Source organism: Chinchilla lanigera, unplaced genomic scaffold (assembly GCF_000276665.1).
Source record: "Chinchilla lanigera isolate Chin_1 unplaced genomic scaffold, ChiLan1.0 scaffold00069, whole genome shotgun sequence".
In the NCBI taxonomy this organism is placed as follows: Eukaryota; Metazoa; Chordata; class Mammalia; order Rodentia; family Chinchillidae; genus Chinchilla; species Chinchilla lanigera.
The window spans coordinates 5,376,308-5,395,165 of NW_004955470.1; the positions used below are offsets into that span (position 1 = coordinate 5,376,308).

The 18,858-nt window shown below is 35.3% G+C and overlaps 1 protein-coding gene across 7 annotated transcripts in view; it reads right to left on the reverse strand.

Annotated features, from left to right (window-relative positions):
* Positions 1 to 441: 441 nt before the first annotated feature.
* Tsga10 (testis specific, 10) overlaps positions 442 to 18,858 on the reverse strand; it is a 95,156-nt gene continuing 76,739 nt past the window's right edge. For 4 of the 7 annotated variants that reach the window (XM_005400734.2, XM_005400731.1, XM_013522795.1 and 1 more), the window contains 5 exons: positions 11,759 to 11,968; positions 3,916 to 4,118; positions 2,149 to 2,253; positions 1,720 to 1,866; positions 442 to 1,168 (listed from right to left, as the gene is read on the reverse strand). In XM_005400734.2, the coding sequence (XP_005400791.1) occupies positions 1,144 to 1,168; positions 1,720 to 1,866; positions 2,149 to 2,253; positions 3,916 to 4,118; positions 11,759 to 11,968 (690 nt within the window). In that variant the 3' untranslated portion in view covers positions 442 to 1,143. Of the gene's footprint in view, positions 1,169 to 1,715; positions 1,867 to 2,148; positions 2,254 to 3,915; positions 4,119 to 4,654; positions 4,751 to 11,758; positions 11,969 to 18,858 lie in introns of those variants that run through there. The other 3 variants (XM_013522796.1, XM_013522797.1, XM_013522799.1) reach the window with 3 other exon arrangements.

Genomic DNA, 18,858 nt, shown 5'->3' on the forward strand with positions numbered 1-18,858 from the left:
ATTTCTTACAATGCTCATAAAGGAAGCATCTTATTTTAAATTACTTTACCAATCTGCAATGATTATTTTAAACTATGCAACAGACTCAAAGGTTTTTAAAAACAAATAAAACTGAATATATAGCTTTAACTATAGTAAAATATCAAAGTGTTAATGATTCAACAAGACCTAAATCAGGACACTATCCTACTTCATGATAGCCACATTGAATAATCACTAAATAAAATGAAAAACTGTCTACCATCATATGAATACTATGAATGACAGAATTTGTCTTTTTATTAAAATGGCAAGAATACCAGTAAAATACAGTAATATTCAGGCTATATCATCAAATGAAAATCTACAGACAGATAAGAGATTTAGATTTTGGGGGAAAAGGGAGAATCATGTTACTTTAGATTACATACAGCCACCCCAGGGGAAAAAATAAAACAGCCATTAGGTTGACTATAGTCCTTTAATGCTTCAAAGAAAACTTATTAAAAATACAGATTTTAAAAAATCTTACATTCTTGACACATATCTTAACCTACCTTTCTAAAAATAGTAGGAGTAACACAATGGTAGAAAATGCATGTTAGTCTTTGAGTGGTACAATAGAATGGATTCAAAATCCTGACACACTCTTATTTTCTGCTGCTTTGAAGTCAGATTATGGCATGGAATTTATGTCAGGTTGGTTCCAAAATGCAATATTGGGTCCTAGGCCACTACTGGGAAACTGTGCTGTTTTGGCACAACTTCTCCAGCCATGATGCCATAAATCAAAAGGAAAAATATTTAACCAACCAATTATTTGAGATACCAAGGAAGGAAAGGAAATCAGTTTTGTAAAAACACTTTTCCCTCTTTTTGAAGCTTCTTTATTTACTCTGGATAGTTAACAAAACAGAGTCCAGTAAAACGAGCAGACTTCTCACTCACTGTCCCTGTGCGGACAGAGCGCGCCACAGGCATTCCTGTGTGTCTACGCCGTCTCCAGTCACTGCGACATGGCACACAGGAACGGAGACTCAGAGGCACAACACTCATAAATACATTTAACATCGCCAAGCATTCAAAAGATAAATGCAATCCTATAGCAAAAAAATCCATCTGTAATTTTGACCTCTCCGAGGATGGGAAGAACCTTTTCATGTGTCAGAAATCTCTATAGCAAAGATTCCTGTAAGAGAAAAAATTACAGAGATTCACATTTTAACTCAATTACTTAAGCAGATGTAAAAATGTATTCTAGCATTTACTTCAGTACTATTTAAGTATTTTCCCCAGCTTCTTTAAAGGAAAATGGATGTATTTTGTCACTTAGTTTTCACAAACTGTGGCATATTAATATTGCAGAACACTATGCAACAATAAAAAGGATGAACTGTTGATATATTCAACAATTTGGACAGACATCACGGACATCATGCTGAATGAAAGAAGTCCATTCCAAGATTACATTCTGTGTATAATTCCATTTATACAGCATCTTCAAAATAACAAAATTATAGAGCTGGAGAAGATATTACTTTGCCAGTGGACAAGGACGGAGACAGGACAACTATTAAGAGGTATCACGAGTCAGTCGGCTCTTTGGTGCTGATGGAACAATGGTCTTGTTCTAGCGTCTTGCCTAGTGGTAGACTGTTCACTGAGTTTCCTCACTCTCCCCAGTATTCACTCTATGTATCGCTATATATTTCCAAGAGAATGGATCCTTAAAGGACTTACTCTTCTAGCGATCGATCTAGGCCTCGGTCAGGGGATCGACGGTGAACACGTTCTGGTGAATGACACTTTGTATTTGGCTTCATTGAATTCAAATGATAAGCATTACTTGAATAATTCTGGCGGCGAAGCTCTTGGACAGCCCTCTCCCTAAAACAAAATAGTGATGCTATTAAATTTTGTAGGTTGGGGCCGGGGATATAGCTCAGAGGCATGAGCGCGCGCCTGGCAAACACAAGGTCCTGATTCCCAGCACCAAAAAAAAAAAAAAAAGTTAAATTTTGTAGGTTGGTATTATTATTATTATTATTACTTTCATAAAACTGTAGCTCAATACATACTTCAAAATTTAACTGTCATGAAAAAACTAAAACTTACTGTTACCTATAAAACAATACTTCAGGCTAAACATTGCACAGATAATAAACTTACCTTTCAAAACGTTCTGTCCCTAGTTGTCGCTTAGTAATGTCTAAATCAGCTTCCAGTTGTGTTACAACATTTCTGAACTGGGCTACGTCTCTACTCTGGATGGCCCTGTGTAAAGGAACGTAAGAATGACAGTTGATTAAATCTAAAACATGGCTGTGACTTAAGAGTGTATTAAACCATGTTCACAGGGGTTTCTTAGGTAGATCTAAGTCACACTGTGATTTTTATAGACAGATTTATTAGTACATCTAAAATATGCTAATTTTAGATGTATTAAATGTACAAACCAGCACCCTTGAAAAGCCTAAACAATCCTTGTCCCCATTCAATTACATTTACTGACATTTTCTGTCAGTAACCATATGTACAGATGAGGCATCTATAGATAGATAACGTAATACCTATCTATACTATCCATTAACTACAAATAATTTTTTATGAAAACACTTTAAGTATTATTACATAATTGTTTAGCAGTACTACAGTATCATCCAGTAATAGTGGAATGCACTAGCACCACAGTTAGTACATAGTCTGTTTTGCATATGTTAATTCAATCAGGTGCATCATACACATTTAAAATTTAATGTGTATACTAACACAAGTAACTGTTCAATTTAACAGAATCTTCCTTAAGGTTAAATAATGCATCAAAACCCCTGTGATAAGGCACGCTATCTTGAGGAAGATAATGACAGATGAATGCTGCTTGCACAGAACATTCTATGCTCTTTGCTTGCTTTTAGGATGCAGTACAGGCTGCTAAAATCTCAACGTTAAAGATTAAGAACACAAACGTTTAATCATGCTAGCCAGCTCTGAGTGATAGCACTAGTCAGTCTAAAACAGAGTGTACCCCTGATGGGAGAAGTGCTGGCACTCTTCCCTAGACAGATTTCCTTCTACCAGCTGGAGAAAGGGATCCTGCAGAACCAGCTGAAGGTATCACAACAGCCCAGCTACAGTAACTGAACAGAATGACTCAGACACAGCCACTAGGACCTAGGAGCAGTTTCTGAGAGAAATGCACCGTGCTGGTGCGTGGCCCTGCCAAGGTCATGATTTCTATGCTTCCACAGGTCCCAGGTGCAGATGCAAGGGCAGAGTAAGGATGATGAAAAAGTGTTATAGACAGTACAGGTAAGAATACAAGTTAAGGAAATCCATCAGTTTTTCTAAGAGGTAACCAAGTTTAATAAAAGAAACATTCACCATCCAGGCAGATATTTTGACCCAAGTCTCCACCCAGGGTTCTTATAATAAAGTGCTGATGGAGCCAAGCATTCTAAAACAAAACAAAACAAAACAAAACAAACGAACAGCAAACAGAAAAGGCCAAAATCAATGGTCTGAGAAAGTGCTTGAGATTTTGTGAACTCAGCTTTTCCAGGTACCCAGTATATGGTCCTAGGTACGAAAAAAATACCATATGACAAGAGGAAAGATCAGGTATCAGTACCAGGTAGTTTCAGAGTGCTTACTTTCTTCCACTCTGGTTTGTAAAGGCAGTATTTTAGATCAGACATTCTATTACACCCAAAACTATTGGAAACAATCAGCAGAGATGGTTCAACTTAAATATCTGATAAAAAAATAGATAATCATACTAAATCTTAAGGAAATCACAATAATTCTGATCCTCAGGTTAATTAATGGCAAATTATCAGAACTAAATTCTCTGCAGTCCAGCTTTAAAATTCTACTAATCCATAAAGTACCAAAAATTAAGAGTATGACTTTATGTTCTTATACTGCTAGCCAACTTACATTTTATTTTCTGCCAAGCAAAGGTGTTCTTTAAGAAGTTGAATTTCAGATTCTTTTTCTTGGAGGGCTATCTGAGACTGATATTCTTTGTCTCGATTGGCCACCAGCAAAGCTTCTAGATTCTGCATGGAGATTCTCTCATTTGTCATCTGACTCCTGAGGAGTTCTATTTCAGAACGAGCAGAATCTAACTCATTCTCCATCTGTACAATAATAGGAACATATCTAGACTTATTCCTATTCATTTATGTAACTGACATTATCAAGATCTCAATAGATTTTGTAGTATGTTATAAACTGACAATCATTTTTAACTTCTTTGAAATTGTGTCTCCTTAATAAACATACATAGCATACATACAGAACTTTCTCCATCTCTGATCGTATCGGAAAACTCCTTATGTCAAATCTCATTAATCCCAACCTGTCGCCAATTTCCATTTCCAGTTTTGGTGTTTCTTTATATATTTCTAAAAGTCTGATATGGCGGTGTCTGTGACTACTGCTTTGAATCAGGCAAGTTATAAACACTGAACTCCCTTCTGGAGTATCACTGTACTCTATAGTTTAGGAATATAAAAAGTAAATATACTTTCCTTCTCTTGTATAAACCTGTGGGAAACTTCCCCTTTGAAGATTATGAGCTGATATTAAAAATGAGAGTGAACATTTTTTAATAAAAATAACTATTACAGTTAAAGACAGATGGCCATTAATTCCCCTCAAAATACCCCCCCCCTCAGTTCCAACACACTTACCACATCCTTCTTGCCACTTTCTGAAGCAGTTCTAGAAGTTCTCTGTGTAAATGTCTCTTCACAGCTGCCTTGATGTGCTGAATCAATTCAAAATGTTTATGGATATGTATCAAATGTTTATTTGATAGTTAGTATGAACTATCAAATAAAAACATCAAGGTGTGTCCTCATCCACTTTACCCACTGAATCTGGCAGCATGCAACTTCTGGCTCTTCTCCGAAGTCAAACTAACTACAAAAGGTAAATGTATTACAATGATTTAAGGTAGCTACAACAGCACAACTAAAGATAAAAAAGAGGACTTCCAGAACTGCTTCAAAAAATGACAAGAACAATGGGATGTGCGTTCAAGTGATGAATATTTTAATGTTCCAAGTGAGGATTAATGGCAACACATCTTTTACTGTAATAAATTAAACAAAAAATTCTACATTTACCATATTTTTCAATCCCACCTGGCCTAATATATGTTCTGTGTGTCAAATTTCTTTTGAAAAGGAGAAAGACCAGCCATTATTATTTAGAAAAATTCCTTATCTCATATTATACATTATAATAAATTCTATAGCCATTAAAAAGTTACATGTGAAAAGATAAACTTCAATTCCCAGTAAAGAGAAATTAATTAAAATTAAATTATTGAAGTGGGGACAGGTAAGTAAAGAGGGGAAGAACTTCCTAAGCTAGATATAATGGAGAAGTAAATTTAATCACATAAAAATAGACTTTTTGATAAGTTAATATAAACAACCAAATTTTGAAAGAAAACTACTGGAAGAAAACTCAGTAAACAGTTAATATCTTTACTAACACAATAAACTCAAACAAATTGATGAAAAATATTAACTAATTGTATGATCAGAAAATTTACAATGAAATGAACAGTAATCATACGGAAAACTTTTACTCTTGTTAGTAGCTAGATATAAACTGAAATGAAATACTATTTATAGTCTAAAAGTTTTTTATCTTAACACTCCTGACCTTTTGGGCTGGATACTTATCTGGCGAGTGGGGCTGCACTATGCATTACAGGATGCTTATCAATATGCCTGGCATGGTTTACCTACAGATCCCTCCAGGGCTTCCCCACTCTGATCATGACAATCAAAAAAGTAAAGATGGATCTGGACATTGCTGACTGAGTTGCACTGAAAAGTGTAACACAGATGTTCCTCTAGTCTACTACACGGGTAAATCTGTTGGTTTGTGTTGAAGAACACTGAAGGAGGTAATGGCAGTCTCACATGCTTTTGCCACATCAGAGCAGAATGGAACATCGCTGTTCTGGCAACAGCTTTCATGGCATATAATTCATATACCGTACAACTCACTATTTCAAGTATACAACTCAATGATTTTAAATATATTAATGGAGTTGTGCAATCATTACCACGATGTATTGTTAGAACTTCATTATCCAAGAAAGAAACTCAGCACCCATTAGCACTCAACCTGCACTCCCCTCCTTGGCCCTAACAATCCTTCACCTATTTCTGTCTCTGTGATTTGCCACATTCTGGGAAATTACATTTCATATGAATGAAATTTTGCAATGTGTATGTGGTCATTTTTAATAGGCTTTCTTCACTTAGAATGTTTTCAAGAGCCATCAATAGTTTAACTACTATCAATAGTTTATTTTTATTGCCTAATATTCCATTGCACAGACTTACCCTAAATAACCACTCATAAATTGTAAGTATTTTAGTTACTACACATTTGGGTAATCATATACACAATGCTGTCATGGCACTGGTATATAAGTTTTTGTGTACACACATGCTTTCATCCCTCTTGGCTAGCTAGGACTGGAATTTCTGGGCTTTATGATAATTCTATTTTTAACATTTTGAGAAACTGCCAAGATGTTTTCTAAAATAGTCTCACTGTGTTTCATTCCCACCATTGGTGTAAGAAGATTCCACTTTCTCCACATCCTTGTCAATGTTTTTTTTTTTGTTTGTTTTTTACTTTAATCATCTTTTTGATTGTAACCATCCTGGTGGTGGTGAAATGCTATGGTTTTGACTTATGGTTTTGATTTGCTCTTTCGTGACTGTTAATGATGTTGAGTATCTTTACAAGTGCTGATTGGTCATTTGTGTCTGTTCTATAGAGGAATGTCTACTAACACCTTTGCTTTTTATTTGGGTTATAAGTATTAAGAATTTTTTAAACATTTTGAATACAAATCTCTTATCTAGTACATGATTTGCAAGTGTCTTTTTCCCATTCTGTACATTACTGTTTCACTTTCTCATTGATATCATTTGCAGCAAAAAAGAGGGGAATTAACTTTTTTATGAAGTCCATTTGATCTTTTTTTCTTTTTCTTTTCTTCTGTTTTTGATATGAACCTGTGAAGATACTACCCACAGTCACAAATACTTACTTCTGCATTTTCTTCTTTAGGGTATTATAGTTTTAACTTTTACATAAAGATCTATGATTCATTTTCTCATTATGTATGGCATGAGGTGGGGACCCAACTTCCCCCCTTCCTATGTACCCAGATGTAGAAGATTGATTTGACAGTGTTTGCTGTAGATTTTTCATAGATGTTCTTTAGAAGTTGAGGAAGTTTCTATCTGTTCACTAGTTTTGAGTGTCTTTTTCATGCAAGTTTTGAGTGTCTTTTGTCAAATGTTTTTTCTTTTTTTTTTTTTTTTTTTTTTTGGTTTTTCTCCAGTACCAGGAACCAAACTCACGACCTTGCGCTTGCCAGGCAGGCGCTTTTGCCGCTGAGCTAAATCCCCAGCCCCTTGTCAAATGTTTTTTCTGAATCTATTGAGGTGAACATTCTCTACTGTTTTCTCTTGCCTCAGTTTATCTGTTTTTTATTATTTTGTTTATTCTTATTACTTTAGGTTTAATATGATGATTTTTTTCTCCAGTGTCTTAAGTGGAAGGTTAGTGATTTGAGATCTGCAAAAATTTCCTAAAACTGGTAAATAAGTTTGGCAAGGTCACAAGATACAAGATAAAGATTCAAAACTAGTTGTACTTCTACACACTGGCAATAAATGCAGTGATAAAATTAAAACTAGAATACCTTTTAAAGTAATTTTAAAAGTGAAAAAGTGTTTAGTATTTTGTAGGTGTAAATCTAATAATACATGTACAGAATGTATATGATGAAAACTACGTAAAGCGAATAAGAGAAAACAAGACATTCTGGTTCATGCACTGGAAGCCTCAACAAAGTAAAGATGCCAATTGTTACGGCTGATACATGGTGCCAACCTGGGGAGTCTAGAGGCTTAGCTAAGTGACTCAGCAGTTCTGCATCTTGGGGTGAGAAGGACCTGCCCTTCCCACTCTGGGTTTCTGGTCATTGTGTCAACTTGAGAAGTTGAGGAGGTAACTAAATGACTGGGCAGGGGGCAGGGTCCTTACTTTGTATTCACCCTGAACCTGTGCAGGAGGAGGGCCTGGAGATCATGTGAGTGCTGCACGCCCGCTGGGTGGGGGCAGCCTGCCTAAAATATGAGGGAAAAGAGGCTTGCCCCCTCCACTGCCCTGTTTTTGCTCTTGCTGCTTTTGCTGCCTTTTGCTGCCTTGAAGTGTTGCCCCTGTGCCAGGCCACCCTGCCTTGGAGCCAGCTGCTTATAGACTGAAACCTCCGCAAACTGTAAGCTAAATAAATCTTTCCTTCCTTAACTCTATGTGTCAGGTATTTTGTCTCAGCAATGAGAGAAAAGTAACCAAGAGAGTAATTCTCCACAAATTTGTATTTAGGTCTAATGGAATGCTACCAAAATCCCACCATCATTTTATTTCATAAGTATAGAAAAATTATTCTCATACTTATATGGAAAGGCAAAAAAAGAATAGCTATAGCAATTTCAAAAAAGAATACAGTAGATAGATTTAAAGAGTTACTATACAACTGCAATAATTGTGACTGTGTGGCATTGGTGGAAAGACAGACACATAGATCAATGTAAAAGAACAGAGGACCAAAAAAAGTCCACACAGACAGGCTCAACTTATTTTTCACAAAGTTACAAAATCAATTCAACAGCTTATACTGTTGTTCAATAGCTTTTTCAAAAATTGTACTAGAGCAACTGGACACAAAACCAACCAACCAAAAAAACCTTGGCTCAAATCTTGTACCTTTTTCCAGAAATTTAACTCAAAATGGATCCTGGAATTAAATATAAAAAATAAAACATTTAGAACAACACCAAGGAAAAATATTTGAGACCTAAAACTATGCAAACAATTATCAGACTTAAAAGCCAAAACATAAAAAAACCCCAAAACATGATCCACAAAAATCTTAAGTTAGAATTCTTCTAAACTTAAAATTTTGTTCTGAGAAAGACCCTGTTAAGAGTATAAAAATGACTAGATCTATAGTGAGAGAGAATATGTGCAAACCACATATCAGATAAAGGTCTAGTATCCAGAATATATGAAAACTCTTTATAGTGAAAACTAAAAAGGGCAACAATTCAGTGAGAAAACAGACCAAAGATAGAGATATTTCACAGAAGAAGATATACAGATGGCAAATATCCACACAGAAAGAGTTTCCACCTCAGTAACCACTAGGGAAATGCACATTAAAACCATCACAATATACCACTATTCACATATTAAAATGATTAAAATAAAAAATGGTGACAAGATCAAATGCTGGCAAGGATACAGATAAACAAGATTAACTTGCACATTACTGGTGGGAATATAAAATGATAGGTATTTGGGAAAACAGTTTGGTACTTTCTTTAAAAAAAACTAATCATGCAATTAATACATAATCTAAATGTCACATTCCTGGGCATTTACAAAGAAATAAAGATTTATGTACATGCACACACACACACACACACACACACACCTCTACTTGTAATACCCCCCAAATTAGAAACAACCTAACTGATTTTCAGTGGGTGAATGATTAAGCAAACAGTGCTATACCAATAATATGAAATATGATTCAGCGATCGAAACGAATGAGCAATGCTATATGCAACAATCTGGAGGACTCTACATAGAATTATGTTGAGTGAAAAAGCCAATCCTAAAAGGTTATTGCATGATTCCATTTATATAACATTCTTGAAATGACAAAATTACAGAAACAAAGAACATAATAATGGTTGAAAAGGATTAAGAAGGGACATGGATGATGCCATAAAGGGCAACATATGGGATCCTGGGAAAGAAATTGTTCTGTCTCTTGCTTGAATCATCATCGTTAACTTGGTTGTGGTATCAGATTACAGTTTTGCATTACCACTGAGGAAAACCAAATAAAGCATACATGAGAGTGCTCTGTATTATTTATTAAATTAGATGGAAATCTACTATTATCTAAAAAAACATTTAGTTTAGAAAAAAATCATTTGAATGTTCCCTTTCTGCATAGTATAGCTGAAGAAGCACAAAAATGAGTACTATGCCCCTTGCATTTGGGATTACATCTTATTGAAGCAATGAAGATATATACATAAATAAATAAATGTCAATGTGAAATAAATTTAGAAGCATTTTAATGTACTGTGGCAATAGGGAATAAGCTAAAAAAATTTAGAGTAAACATCTTTAAAATGTTTTTTTAAATTAACGTAACTCATTATATATAGTCCTACTAAGAGCAGTGATTTTAAAACATTAAAAAGATACTAGAGCCAGGAATGTAGCTTAGTGGCACAATGCTTGCCTGGCAAGTGCAAGGCCCTGGGTGCAATTCTTGGTACAAAAAAAAAAAAGATACTGGAATATACTGACTTGGTCATAGTCTACTTCAGTATTGTATCTTCTTGTACTTCAGCTTTATATTATTTCAGTTGTTAGAACAACATGTAGGGACTTTTGTAATTTGAAAATATCAGGTAAAACAATTTTTTATGAAAGTACATACTGTTTCAATTTTTAGCAAGCATCTATCCATGAGTTACTTTCATCATTAAAAAATTCTTCCTAAAATAAAAAAATAACTGAAGGAAGAGTGAGAATTTGGGCACGTATCACTTCATGAAGACATTGATAGACTCTTATTAAATTAACTAGACACATGATTCTCAAATGCATCATCAAATAGTAGATAACAAAATGATGAGTTCAACAAGGTTTGGTAAGAACACTAATGTAAACATGACCAAAATTTGCTGCATTTCAGTTACACTGTGCAGCTGCTGTGCATGGCCCTTCAGGATCTGGTTTCCATTTCTCCAGATCCTGCCTGCAGCCAATTCCTGCCACCATGCACCCACATCAGCCACTTTGAGTTGCTTACTGTTTACTCAGGAATCCACACACACCCCATACCTGACACCCCGAAGCTAAACAGGAATTCCCTCTGTGAAACTTTGATAGAAGGTATTTCTTAATTAGTGTAATGTTCATTCCAAATTATTTGTGTGTCAATAATTAGAAGACCTGGCTGGAGGGGTAGAACTGACGTCTTCCAGACATTAAATTCCCAGTGGCAGGCAAAATGTCAGCCTCAAAGCAGATACAATCAACTGAATTATAGTTTGAAAGAACCCAACCAATCAATAAATAAAATTAGCTTAAGAGAATACCATTCAGGTTGTAATTAAGCTGACTAATCTTCAAACTCGTGGCTCCTTGCTAACTGCTGTGTCAATGTGATTTATAATTCTTTGGGCTAAAAGTAAATCAAACTGTATGCTCAAAAGAGTTTCTGTTCTTGAATATCAAGAACATAACTGTCATAAGTTAAAACCTAAAAATTAAATCTAAAGTTGAAAGATATAACTCAATGCAATATTTAATAAAAAACAACTTTCTTCAAAATTGTAGTAATATTAAGAGTAATAGCCATTTTTAAAGAATCTTTTATTTATTTATTTTTTTGCAGTACCAGGGATCAAATTCACAACCTTGTGCTTGCCAGGCAGGTGCTTATGCCACTGAGCTATATCTCCAGCCCCTTAAACAACCTTTTAAAATATATTATAGCTGGACACGGTGGCATACACCTGTAATTCCAGCACTCTGGAGGCTGAAGCAGGACGACTGCCATGAATTCAAGGCCAGTCTTGACTACATAGCAAGACCCTGTCTCAAAAAAACAAGCAAAAACATAAAATGTATTACATACCATTTCTATTTCTTGATCCTTAGCAACCAGCTGTCGATTAAGAAGTTCTTTGCTTGAGTCAAGTTTAATACAGAGCTCCCTTGTGGAAGACAAATCTGCAAGGGCAGACACTTTTTCAAACTGAACCTTCTGTAGCTCCTCCTCCATCTTTACAAGAGATTTGTGTAAAGTTGAAATCTGGGACTTGTAAGACCTTTCTGCATTTAAGTGCTGCAAGGAATAGATCACTTTTACTATACAGGTGGAGGAAAGCAAAGTGAAGCAAATCTTCTAACACTAGTATTTGGACCACAAGAAGTGTAGACAGTACAGGTGATAACTGTGTTCAAAACACTGTGGGAAAGATAATGTCAGTCTGCAAGTCTGTTTAAGTAAAATCAATGAGTAGGGAGTCACCTGGTCATTTAAAAATATACTCTGGTGAAACCCTTTTCCCACTTAAAAGTCTCCAGTGCCAAGGCTAGTTGAGATATATATGCATTTATACTTTTACCTGTATTTGTTACCGTCTTAACTACTCTACAAGACCGATGTTGTTGCTAAAGTCCCAGTGTTGGCCAATGGTTCACTCACCCATTTCCCCACTCTTGACTGGCATGTTGACATCACTCATGCCTTATAAAATGAGGACTGATAAATCTAACAGTCATACTACTGAGGGAAAAAGGCTCTAAGTGAGTATAAATTAAGCATATATCCAATAATAGGAAATAAGAGCATGTTTTCAAAACCACAATATGAGATTCAAGTTACATAAATGGTTCCAATGTTCAAAATAATTCCTTTCCCTTTCTTTTCTTCTTCAGAAAAATGCCTTACATAAGAGCACTTGCCACCTACAGAGACGTATTTGTTTTTTATACTGCAAAGATAACAAAACTGAAACGTGAAAATTTTTATGTGCTTTTACAAGAGCTTTTATCAGTATAAAGCACTAAACAATTTTCCTGGCCTAAGTTACTTGGGCACAGTACATTCCCATCTTTCCCCTCCATCCTCCTTTCCTTCTACACTCGTGTTTATTCATTCTTCAACCTTCTACCTGTACACTCATTCACTCCCCTAAGCCCTGATATTCATGGAATATACACTATGTTCTAGTCACTCTGCATAGGTGCATGTTCAATTGGAAGAAAATTGTCTGTGATCTCATAAAACTTCCATGCCACTGGTTGAGTCACACATCAATCAAATAAGGATATATGAATGTACAAATATATATTAAGAAAACACCAGTGGAGAATATGTAACAAGAAAACTGATCTAGATTGGTACCAAAGTAATTTAAAAGTTTGACAGGATAAAACTTAACATTTAAAAAATACACCTCTCGATAACACAAAATTTAAAAAGTCTAGAACACAATCAGAGATTTCTGGACTCTCAAGGTATGAATATTAGATCCCTAACTAATAAAAAACTCACTCAATAAATACAGAAACAAATATTGCAGAGAATGGCCAAAAAGGTCATTAAAATAGATATTATAAACACACTCAGTATGTATGTATGTATGTATGTATGTATGTATGTATGTATTTTGGGGACAAGGTCTCACTATGTAGTTCAGGCTGGCCTTGAACTCACTATGTAGCCCAAGGGGGCTTCCAACTTGTGGTGATCCTCCTGCCTCAGCCTCCCGAGTGCTGGAATTACAGGTGTACACCACCACGCCTAACACACTCATGATGACCAAGGATTTAAAGATAAAAATAAAAAGAGAAGTGAAAGGCCTTAAAATAATAAAATAGAATATTTGGAAATGAAAAAGACAATGTCTTCCATGAATAACAGAAGAAATATTTTAAAAATTACACCTAAACGTATCATTCAAATTGCAAAAAATCAACACAAAGAGAAAATCCTGAAAAAAATCCAGAAGGGAGAGAAAAGGAACAAAAACAAGAAGTGTATCGGATTTCTCTTCAGAAACCATGCATACAAGACAGAAGAGTGAAAAATTTAAAGTATTGACTCAATTCTATATCCAAAAATCTATCTTTCTAAAGTTAAGGAGAAATACTCCCTCAAAGAAAAATTGAGAATATCTGTTGCTTAGCAGAACTATCTTGCAAGAAATGTTCAAAGAAGTTTTTCAGATACCAGATTTACATAAAATATCAAGGCTGGGTGTGGTGGCACATGCCTGTAATCCCAGCACTTGGGAGGCTGAAGTAGGAGGATCTCCACAAATCTGAAGCCAGCTTGGGCTATATAGTGAGTTCAAGACCAGGGTGAACTGCATAGTGAGCCCCTGTCTCAAGAAAAAAGAAGGTATCAGAGAATGACTAAAGATAAAAATCTTATTTTTTTTATCCTTAATGGATGTACCAGGTAACAGCTTGTTAAAAATAATAGCAACAATATATTGGATTATTTTGGCTTACAAATAGGTGAAATTAAGGATAGCAGGGCGATGAGTGATGAATTTCAATTACTTTGCCATAAGGTACCTGCACTATTCATGAAGCAGCACCGTGTTATTTGAAAAGAGATATTTTTTAAAAATATATGCTTTTTAAAAAAAGTATAATATCCTTTATTTATTAAGAGAAGAAATAGAATATAAAATGCTCAGTTAAAACCATAAAAGACAGAAAAAGAGTTGAAGACTAAAAAAGAAAAAAAGAAACCAAGAGCAGGATAATAAATAGAAAATGGTTACAAATATAACAACTACATGCAAATTATCAAGATGGATTGCAAAAGGCCTAAGTATATTTATCTACAACAACTCACATGATGTAAGGATGTTAATACTAATTAAGGGCAAGCTGGAGTAGCTATATGAATTTCAGACAAAGTAGATTTCAGGACAAGAAAAATAATGAGATAGAGTGTTATAAAATATTTAAAAATTAATTTTTCCAAAAGAACACAGTAATACTTAAAATGTATGCTCCTACTCTTAGAGATGGGGGAAGGGCTCAAGGGAGGCAGAAGGTAAGGGAGAGAGTAGCAGATAGATTGAAAATGATCTAGATACGTTCTATGCATGTAGCAGTTCCCCCAACAAACAACAATTCTGTACTGCTAACATGAAGTATAAAAGAAAGTGCAAATTTCTAACAACAAAATGTCAACCTATGCGAACCAAAACAAAAAGGAATGATACATAAATCTACTATACGTATTATTAGAGAATGCAACATTTATGTAACAATAATTGATAGATCCAGGAGGAAGAAAATCAGTAAGGATATAGTTGGACTAAGCAGCAGTATCAATCAATTGGATCTAGATGACATTTTATAGAATACTTTACCCAACAACAGCAGGCTACACATTGCTCTCTAATTCACATGGAATACTCACTAACACAGATTACATATGTCTTATACACCACATGTGAACAAAAATAAAATGAAAAAAGAGACTAGAACTATTACAAATAACATTTTTATACTTCTTTGGAATTAAGTTGGTATAAATCTGAAGTAGATTCTGTTAAGTCAGATGTTTATGCTAAATATCAAAGTAATTTAAAAAAGTGAAAAATCACCAATGAAATTTAAATGATTTGTTAGATAATATTCGCTTAGTCCCAAAGGAAGCATTAAATGAGGAATAAAGGAACAAAATAAGACATGTTATCTGGAAAAAGTAAAATGTCAAATGTAAATAAAGTTGTATCAATGTTAAATATGAACTGATTAAGCAATTAAATCAAAAGGCAAAAATTATTAATCCTAAAATTCTATGAAAACTCAAAAAATTCAGAACAGCCAATCTTGAAAAATAAAAAGAAAGCAAGAAGACTTGCACTTTCCAATTTCAAAACTAACCACAAAGCAACAGAAATTATGACTTCATGGTTCTGGCAAAAAGATGGGCACATAGATCAATGAAATAGATCTTAGCATCCAGAATAAATGCATTGTCTGTAGGCTATTAATTTTTATAAGGGTGCAGAGATTAATGAAGAAAGAGCTCTTTTTGACAAATGCTGCTACATCTGAATAGCCATATGTGAAAGGACGAATTTGCATCATGTACTTTACACTATGTATAAGAATTAAGTAAGGAGATCAAGTAAGGGGTCTGGTAGTGATAGCTAAAGAGTACAGTGTTTCTTCTCGACATCATGAAAATGTTAAACAAATGTGTTGGTGGCATAACTCTATGAGTATACAAATTCTATTAAACCATACTTTATGTGAGTTTTCTGGCCTGTGAGTTACTCCCAATAAAGCTATTGCAAAAAATAGTATCATAAACATGGGTAGGATCCAGCTAAAGTAGTACATAGAGAAAAATATACAACTTTAAAATATAAAGAAAGATGATCTCAAACCAATGATCTAAACATCTACCTTAAAATGGGAAAAGAGCAAATTAAACCCAAATTATATGAATAAAAAACCAATACAATAGAAAATCAAAAATACAGAAAAATAAATGAAATTAACACTGCTATATAAAATATATAATATACAAAATATACATATATCTGACAAAGAAATGTGTGAAATGTTAAAAAAAATCCATACAACTTAGTAACAAGATGACAAACATTCCAGGAAAAAGATAACCAAGAGGTTTGAACAGATTTCACAAAAGAAGACAGATTAGAGATTAAGAAACATATGAAAGGCTGCTCAATATCATTAGTCATGAAATGCAAGTTAAAATGAACAATATCAAGTACTGGAGAAGATGTAGAATAATTGGAACTATCAGAAAATACAAGTGGCACAAGCACTTCAGAAAATAATTGGTCAATTTCTTACAAAGTTAAGTACAATTACCATAAAATCCAGCTATTCCATTTCTAGTTACTTAGCAAGAAAAGTTAAAATTTAGGTGCATGCATAGACTTGAACAGAATGTTCACAGGAATTTTATTATTTATGGCCAAAAACTAAAAACAGCTTGTTATGGGCTATATTGCATCTCTCCAAATTCATACACTAAAACCCTAACCCATGTAGGGCCTGAACTTGAGAGAGGACATTTTAAAGAGGTAATTAAGGTTAAATGGGAAGGCTGAGGGTATAGCTCAGTGGTAGAGCTTTTGCTTAACATGTGCAAGGCCCTGGGTTTGATCTCCAGTACACACACACGCACACACACACACCTAGAAGGTTAAGTGGGGTTGTAAGGGTGGGACCCTAACTCAAGATGACTGATGCCCTTAGAAAGGAGCAGCAGACACCTAGGGTTTGCATGCACAGAAGACATAACCATTTGTGCAAAAGGGAAAAAGGCCCCAAATGCCAGTATTGTGATCCTGGAATTCTTGACTCCAGAAATGTGAGAAAATATATTGCTATTGTTGAAGGTACCTGGCCTGTGGTGTTTCTTTTTTTTCATGGGGGGCGGGGGGGGTACAGTATGATTTTTAAAATATATACAATTAAGTTCATTGGTACATTTTAGATATACATAATGATCATATTCATCATAGGGACTCTGTACCTGTACATGACATATATTTTTATTTCTCTATTTTTCCCTGTCCCCCTCCTCCCTTCAATCCATCTTCTCCCTATTTACAAAGCTTTATTTCCATGTTATCCTTGTTTTTAGGTTTTTTTCCCTTTTCCCCTCCTTCCTTTCTTATGGTTCCCTAGCAGACTTAAAGTTAATATACACATATAACTTAAGGTTATACATAACTAATACATGGGCATCCACAGGTGAATACAGTAATGATAAAGTTACATGGTAGAATGCTATACGATAAAAGGGAATAAACAAACTAACATAGAACAACATGTATGAATTTCAAAAATATGCTAAATGAAAGAAGCCAAGATACAAATAAGTACATACAGTGTGATTCCATTTTCTACCATTTGAGAAATGGTAGAAAAGGCAAACCTAATCTTTGCTGACAAAAAACAATCAGAGTTGCCTAATTTGGGATTTGATGGATGGCTGTAAAAGGATTTGAGGGAATGTTAAGGAGGTGATGGAAATGTTCTACATCTTGACTGCAGTGGTAATTGTACAGTTTATTTATCAAAACTCACTAAATAATATATTTTAAATGAGTATGTTTCATATAAATTATACTTCAACACAGCTGATTTTAAAATCAGATTTATCAGAAGTTCATTAGAAAGTAAACAAACTTGATCTTACATTAATATATAAAAGCACACTTTGAAGCAAAAATGTTAGTTATTCAAATGAGTCATTAGGTAGTTAAAAAAGATTATTTTCATCAGAAATACACAAAAGCATTGGACTGGTATAATACCAACAGTAGCCTCAAAAACAAAGCAAATATAGAAAGAAACTATTTAGAAGAAAATAGACAAATCTACAACTACAGAAGAAGATCTTTGGACATCTTTTCAAGGTTAGTAAGGATTTATAAGAATTGACTAACACAGCCTGCGCGCCCTGCGCAGAGAAAGTGAGTGCTCCAGGAGCTGCTGGACTCATGGGTTCGAGACTATGCTCGGCCCACACTGCCACAGTTCCCAGCTGAACCGCGCAGAGAGAGCCAGGTATTTCCCAGCTACTCCCTGAGGGCAGAGTGTGCGAATCAGGACCTTGCCGATATTACAGAAGGAGTCCTGGCCTCTCTGCTCCCATGGCAGAGAGGAGGTTTTCACTCAGAAGCCTCAAGGACTTCTCTGGCTGCGGACGGGGCGAGCAGACTCTCCCAGACCCCACGCACCCTGCCCCGAGTCAGCGAGTGCTCCAAGAGCCACTGACCCGCAGTTCAAGTCTGAGCTTTGCCTTTGCCCAGAACCCTAGCGAGTCAAAGGCTGGGGAAGTCTGTGACTGATACCCATCTGGGCTGCAACTGGTTCCAGTATGTGTCCTGAACTGACTGGAGACATAGATTCAGGTGGTTCACAAACTGTAGACCCTGCAGTTTGTGTCTGAATTATGCCTGTACCCAAACTACCTGGGGACATAGGTCCACGGACCGGGATTGTCACACCAGTGCAACCTGAGTCAGGTCACGCACGTGCCCTGAACTGCAAGGGGATGCTGGATCAGACGGTCGTCCATCAACTGACACAAGTGCCCATGTCTGAGAACGGGGATAACTAGACACAAATCAAAAACTGCCGGAAAACCCGAGACTAAGTAGTGTTACTCAGAGGTCACCCAGGAGCAAACGTGAACAACAGGAAAAA